Here is a 7,528-nt window from a genome sequence, read left to right as displayed (position 1 = left end):
ACAATTAAAAGCAATTAGCATGGCTGAGAAGTCATTGTTTACTATAAAAGTCATACTCATGATTTCATGAAAATAAATGCATGGAGTTTTTAGAATTGTGCAAAATTTAGTAGATATGTGTGTCATTATGGGTTTTAGATACAATTTGAAGGAATGAGAAACCAATTATAGTATGCAAAACAGTGTCGTGACAATCAGTGCAGGGGATAAAAGGTAAGTCAATTATGATCGGCAAAATCTTGCATTTTACTCTGACTTGATCCTGCTTTGATTGAGTATGTTTAACTTCTGGATCTATGTTTCTTTTTAAGAAACCAACAGTGTGAATCATATGACAAACAATACTGAGGGGATTTCAAGTGTCATCACCCCGTGATGTTCTGACGATAACATTGTGATATGCGCTTACTATTTCTTGTGCATCCATTCGCGCGCGAGAGACAGAGAGAGAGAGAGAGAGAGAGAGAGAGAGAGAGAGAGAGAGAGAGAGAGAGAGAGATAGATGGGGGGGGGCAAAGTGGCTCTGAAAAGGACTCTCTACTCTGCACATTAAAGTAGGCAATGATCCATTCATCAGTACTTCAGTTACTGGGAGAAGCGTACCTGGCACCTGGAGACACGGCGGCTTTGTTACTGACCTGCGCTGAAAAGATGCGTCACTTGTGGACGATGTTATTTTTCCATTTTGCTTGCAGTCTCGCATTAAGTCAAGTAAGTTGCAAGTGCGATCGGTCAGGATGCGTGCAAACGCACTGTGCAATTGCAGGAAGTTGTCAATTAACTCACCTGACGTGACTTATTAGGATTTATGTGTCTCACATTTAACTTCTACAGATTCGTTACGTTTTTTTGCAGGGCGTTCTTTTAAATTATGGTGCTGCAAGTATTGAGTCAACCGGCTCATCGGATCTACTTCGATCTCTTGGTTTACCTCAGCACACAGGTATTTTGAGAAGAATTATAATTTTGACTGAGTGATTGTCTTTTTGCATATATTTCCTGGTTTACTCATGCCTGCGCTCATACTTTTAAAGAAGTGCCTCTCCTCACCGCTGCGGGGCATCGTGCACGGTTTATTATACATCACCACTGAGAATCTGCAGCAGATTGCGTCTTTCATAGCGTGATTGAGTTTGACAGATGTAGTTTAATTGCGCAGTCATCAAATAGTTAGGTTCTCCATCAAATAGTTAGATTCCTTTAAGAGAATAGCATTGTGATCCAATGCCAAACAATTGTGCCAATGTCATTTTCTGAAGACAGAGCAACTGCTTATTGAGAGATGTTCATCTGTTTTCCCACTGCAAATCGATGTGGTTTGCTGCATCAGCAACTGTTTTGGCCACGCAGCCATGTGGATTATTAGATTGTTTGTTATGTTTCCCAATTGGCATGATAAGCGGACGCTGTGACAAATAAACCCTCCAAAATTCAACTCATCGTGTGTTAATATGGGCTCTGACTATTAGTAGTTCTCTTGCATGATGTTATTCAGAGATCTTTTGGTTCGTGCTAATATGCATAGAAGGTTGCGAAAATGGGTTGGAAAGGAGGTCCGATGTCAAAACTACCAAGGTACTCACCGGTCAGACCTCATATAAGTGTGTCTACTAATGGCACTCAGGAGCCACTAAACCAACAAACTAACCACTGCATCTCGTCACGTTCCATCAGACAAGATATGTGTGCTTGTGTGCTCAGTTCCCGTGGACTCTTTGTTTGTATACTGTCAGACATGGGTCGCTGCAGATGGTTTTTGAGTCAAGGGGTGTGGGGGACAAACAGGAGTGGACTTAAATGTGTGTGTGTGTGTTGGGGGAAGGTAAATGAAGATAGTTAGACACGTTTTGCATTTCGTCTAAGTGCCTTCATGTCTGCAAAGTAGACTCTTCAGACTTGAAGGATTTGAGGGCTCCTTTGGGGTCTTTGTGGTAAGATCACACAGCTAAATAAAACTTCAAGGCCGAGAGATGGGCTCCACATTATGACCACCCATGCTAAAAAACAGCAGTAGTAGTGCATGTTGTTTGAAACAACTGCACCCATTAATAAGCATAAGTCATGTTGAGAAAATGTGCTCCATGTCAGCATCAAAATGCATCACAGCTTCAAACCACCGATACGTGATACTGATGACACACTGTCTGACACTGTCTATGTTAAGATCTATGTGCTATATTTAATCGATATTTGGGTATCTTAAAACAGGTCATAATAATTGGTAAGTGAGACTGGCTTTTGTTGACCGCAAGGTTTATCTATTTCTGATGGCTATTAGCTGATAATTCTACTGTGTATCACTTTCCTTTGGCATGACAGTTGTACCATCATACAAGTGTACCGCTATAACAAAGTCAACAGTGAAATTGAATAAGTTTGCTTGCTGGTTTCTTGCAGACTCAAAGTTCATCAAGTACATTTTATTAGCTTCTAGAACCAAGCATCCACTTTCACCATCATAGACATTTGCATGGAAGCACCTAAAAATGAGGCTGGTTAATAACTGGTCAACATAGAGCTAAGAAATGTGGAGGCAAATGGAACAATATGGGAAAGTCATTGTGTTGTGGTCCAAAAGGTTAACATGTTTGGTTCAATTACCATGGGCCATTAGTAAAGTAGCTGGCCTAAGAGGCCTCTATGACCATCTGCCTTTGTGACCTGCAGTTACTTGACCTCAGCAAAGGTTTAAAAAAAAAAAAAAAAGCAATAGTAAAACTTGAGTCACTCGCCGCTAAAGTGGCTTGGTTGCAAATTGTTTTTCTTGAAACCCTTTCTTGTTTTGAAACATTCCAGTAAAAGTAGGACATGTATAAAATGTATAGTAAGAATATAAATTCAAGGAAGAATCGTTTTTTTAAACTGCTAAACACAGAGCGTAAACTGAATGATGTGCTGTTTATGCAAAAAACAGTTAACATGATTGGACTTAAGGCTGTCTATGACTACCAAATAAGGTGAAAACATAAAATATAACACAGAAGTATTAAACAAATGGCAACCTGGACCAACACATGGACTAAGTTGCTAAGTCACACAAGTATTGCAAAAAAGCAGAGAAGAGGCTCAGATCACTGGGCCATAATTAGTCAAACTCAAATATACAAGTCAATATGTGAATGAGCGAACACAACCCTGAGTGCAGTGTTGACATATTGTAATAATTGAAGTGGTTTTCAACGGACATTGTCGTTGGGTTACTTTTTGTCATTTATTTCTAATGTTTCATATGAATGCCAAATTCAAATTGCCTATCTTTGCATGCAGTCTAATTTATAACATTTCAACATTTCCCTTTCCATCACATATTCTCAGAGTTTCTTGACTCAAACAATTCAGCATTTCTGATGGCATACTCATTTTCATTCATTTTCCCATCCTGACCAGAATATGAGATTGTATCTCCGTACGAGGTCAACCACCAAGGTGCGTACATTTCCCATAAGATTGCCCACCATCAGCGCAGACGACGAAGATCTGCATCTCCAGATGCGTCCACCTCAAACACTAATGGCAGCAGTGAAACAACTCACTTCCGGGTGAGCGGCTTGGGGCAGGACTTCCACATGGAGCTGCAGGAGGCTTCCGACACCCTGATTGCACCTGGCTTCACCATCCAGGTCTTGGGAAAGAACGGCACCAAAAGCCTGAGGGATTACCAGCAAGACCACCTCTGCTTTTACCAGGGGTCACTGAGGCTAAAGGTCAACTCGTCAGTGGCGCTGTCCACATGCATGGGGATGGTGAGTCTGAACATGCCTGGAGTCAGATTACGGAAGGGTATGAATGAGACGGGAGCAGTCGATAAATTAGGTCTATGTGTGTGTGTGTGTGTGTGTGTGTGTGTGTGTGTGTGTGTGTGTGTGTGTGTGTGTGTGTGTGTGTGTGTGTGTGTGTGTGTGTGTGTGTGTGTGTGCGTGTGTGCGTGTGTGCGTGTGTGCGTGTGTGCGTGCGTGCGTGCGTGCGTGCGTGCGTGCGTGCGTGCGTGCGTGCGTGCGTGCGTGCGTGTGCGTGCGTGCGTGCGTGCGTGCGTGCGTGCGTGTGTGTGTTCAGCTGGTACATTGGTGGACTCATTGTTATTTGTGACAATGACAAATCCTTGTTTCTTTTGTTCAGTGTAGACAGTTGGCGGGATTTCATTTTTTTTCTTGGTGGTCCTATTTGCAACATAAAACTAAATAGGGAATGACAATAATTGAGCTTAAGTCAAGCAGCTCCACCATAAGATTGTAAATTGCTATGCTAGTCCTCTTAGCATTCACGAGAACAAAGGACTACATTAATGCAATGTAATCCGCTCAGTGTTGAACTGACATTCACAGTAGGCAGATCAATTCAACGTTGTTTTTTTCTCTACGTTCAAGTTCAAGTACAAAGCAGGACATGTCATTCCAATTATTTCAAGGCTGTGTGAGCAAGTAAAAACAGGATATACTTTTGCTTGTTACTGATTTATTTTCAATTACTTTCAATCGATTCCATACGGGTATTTAGTAGTTGGAATTGTTTGTCTGAGACCTTCGCTCTTAAACCACAAAGAAAGGCACCCTTGGGATGCTTCTTCGTGTGTGGCAGGATTACAGAATAAAAAAAAGATCCCGTCAAAGGCGAGCACTGTGTAAATGTGGTTTTCGTGCTCGGGCTGACTGGTGACAATGTCATCTCCTTTTTTTTTTTTTTTTTCCAAGACTGTGTTGAAATGACCCGGAAAATACTAATTCACAGACTGGTTATTGTCCGTCAGGGTATAGCTTACACGGGCACACTGATGGAAAAGTAAGGTGACTTTAAATACATTGAGATGTTAAAATAGATGAGATTGGTCATCGGTATACCCAAGAGACATTTTGAAGTATGGAAACATCTTTTTACAAGGTGTTACTTTGGAAAGTCATTGTGCCCTGGGCACCCACGTAGAGAGTTGATCAGCTTTAAGTGAAGTTTTCAATCATAAAAGTTCTCATCGTTAAAAGTGAATGATGGTTGCAATAAAAGCCAACCAGATCGAATGGTTGCCTGCCAATGGTGCGAAAAATGTGCGGCAACTGACATGTGGAAGAGGAGTCCATAAAGTAATGATTTTATGTGTCTGCTTCGTACGACATTAATCTTTCTTTTATGGGACTGTCCCCTCCACCCCAAAAGAAAAAAACAAAAAAAACGGATTTGAAGAAGAAAGTCAGGGATAGATAGAAGACAGGAAATAGTGCCGGGGGCAGACGCCCGGCCAGAGCTCCAGGAGGGCGGGTGGACTCTTTAAAAGCCACCCCTGGAGTCCGGCCCGGGAACTAGCGTGGCTTGGACGGTTCGTAGCCGGCCTCCTGGAACTCTGTTTGGGCATGGCTGTGTGCCATGGAAGCCCCCCTGACCTCCAGCTGGAGGTCCGCTGGGGCCTCCACGGATATATATGTATATATAAGACTGTGGCAGGTTGGCCTGTACAATCTTCACATATCGTCCATCTTGCCCTGATTATAATGTGAGCAAGTGTTCCACACAGCCTGCATTTCACTCTGAACTGCTGACGTTAAACTTTGAAAATTCATGCCTTTCTGCGTTTCTTTTTTATAACTCACTTTTCTCTTTAGTGATGAGCGTCTCGGCTATTGTTTGATAATTCAGAATTTCAACAGAGAGATCATGCAGCTCCGACTGTGGAACCAATAATGCAATATGACAGAATGTATGCATGACTGAAGAATAGTTTATACTGTGAAAGTTGCACGCGGTGGAATATTTAAGATCACAATGGCCAACATATTGGCTTTGCTTATGAGATAATCATTTTCAAACTATTTTTTTTTCTCTCATCTGGTAACACTCTTGCAGGATGAAAATAACATTTTATGTGGCTTACTTAGCAGTACTAATCACAAATGGCATTTTTGTTATTGAATAGGCATCCTTTATATTCTCAAAACATGCATAAATGTCACTGAAATACTTGCCACATTTTGATTCTAATCTGACCTCTATGGCACAACATGGTTTTGTGTCCAAAGGAAAAGGCTTTTGCAAACCATTGGAGGTACTTGTGCTTTCCTCTTGTAAAAGGCTCGTTCCTTGCTTTAGGGCTTGCAGTGATAGCGATGACAGAATGATACGCATTCGTACTACATCTGGGATTTCCAAGAATATTTAGAATCACTGATGCGCCTTGGATGTGATGCAGCTTTGAAAAAGTGCCGTAGTCACTTTTCATATCAAGGAAAGCTAATCAAGTGTTCCTACAAGATGACTTGTAAGTCAATTGGAAAATGTGTTCCTCGGTTCCAATGTGTTCAAATGTGTTTTTTTTATGGTAAGCCAGCAGATGACTGAGGTTTGGCCTGCTCCGACACTAGCATGAATCCTCTGGCTTTATTGAGCCTCGTGTTGACAAACACTATTAAAATAAAAGATCTACATACATTTGTTGGATTAGCATTGTTTGGAAGGGGCATTTCTGCCAACTGTATTGCAGTGGAGCACTGTATTTTATTGTGCTCATTGATTAGTAAAAATATGTAGCCTGGCAACAACTGCAGTATTTCTCCTAACAAATCGTAGTTCCAAATTATTTCGGGGCTTTATGCCAGGAGGAAAGGGGACTCCACACGTGGTCAGGTGCACTTTTCCATATACTGAACACTTCCCCTTCTTAGTTCCGTTTTCAGCAACACTCCCAACGCTTCCTGTTGCGGCTTGTCTGGATGCGTCTGACTCCATAGAAGACAGCTGTTTGTGCCGTCCCAAGTAGTGTTTCAGGCATTTTATGACTGCTATTCGCACCTTGTGGAGTACAGTGTGTAATCTGATGACTTTGCTATTTAAGGTACTCAGTAGAGTGACCGAATCTTTGGATATAAGAATGTGGTAGTAGTGGATGCAGATAGACAAAGATGAGATATTTAATGTTCAAACTGATCAATGTTATTGGTTTTTGGAATGTGGGGTGCAAACTATTTTTAAGTGGTTGTTTTGTTTGCTGAGTTTTTTTCATCCCAAAAGAATAACTTAATCATATGTTGGCATACATTAAGAGGGCCTGAAGTCAAAAGTTGTTAGATTTGTTGCTGGTCACTTAAAAAAATAGTCACTAGTGTGATCAGAACAGTTAATAAATATAGCGACAATTTGGCTCAATTGACACACAATTGATGTGTTTTGTCATTTTACAGGCCCTAACAGATGAGTGCTGGGCTCTAAATCATAGTACTGGCTGTAAATATAACTGTTAATATGTTTGTTTTTCTGAGACACACTGCTTATTGTGCACTGGCAAATGATTATTATCTGTCATAAAAACACCCGTAAACAAGTCACCAATCTACCCGCACATGACCAAAAACATGTTTTCATTTGTATTGCGCATTGTTGATGGGTGGTCCTTTTCTTGTTTGGTAAATTGCTGTTTTAATGCGAAATGGGCAATGATCTGTTTGAGACTAATGACATACTGCTCATGTCAATGGTAATATAAAGTATTGTAAACTGTCAGCAGGAAACTCTAGACAACTGTGCTCGCCGTATTATTAGACCATTATTT

At 41.1% G+C, this 7,528-nt stretch overlaps 1 protein-coding gene across 3 annotated transcripts in view; it reads left to right on the top strand.

The window, feature by feature from the left end:
• Positions 1 to 496: 496 nt before the first annotated feature.
• LOC119135965 (A disintegrin and metalloproteinase with thrombospondin motifs 16) overlaps positions 497 to 7,528 on the top strand; it is a 32,304-nt gene continuing 25,272 nt past the window's right edge. For all 3 annotated transcript variants that reach the window (XM_037273998.1, XM_037273997.1, XM_037273996.1), the window contains exons 1-3: positions 497 to 711; positions 856 to 943; positions 3,388 to 3,743. In XM_037273998.1, the coding sequence (XP_037129893.1) occupies positions 562 to 711; positions 856 to 943; positions 3,388 to 3,743 (594 nt within the window). In that variant the 5' untranslated portion in view covers positions 497 to 561. The remainder of the gene's footprint in view (positions 712 to 855; positions 944 to 3,387; positions 3,744 to 7,528) is intronic.

The sequence above is a fragment of the Syngnathus acus genome, chromosome 16 (assembly GCF_901709675.1).
Source record: "Syngnathus acus chromosome 16, fSynAcu1.2, whole genome shotgun sequence".
Taxonomy (NCBI): Eukaryota; Metazoa; Chordata; class Actinopteri; order Syngnathiformes; family Syngnathidae; genus Syngnathus; species Syngnathus acus.
This window is presented reverse-complemented; position numbering and strand designations above follow the sequence as displayed.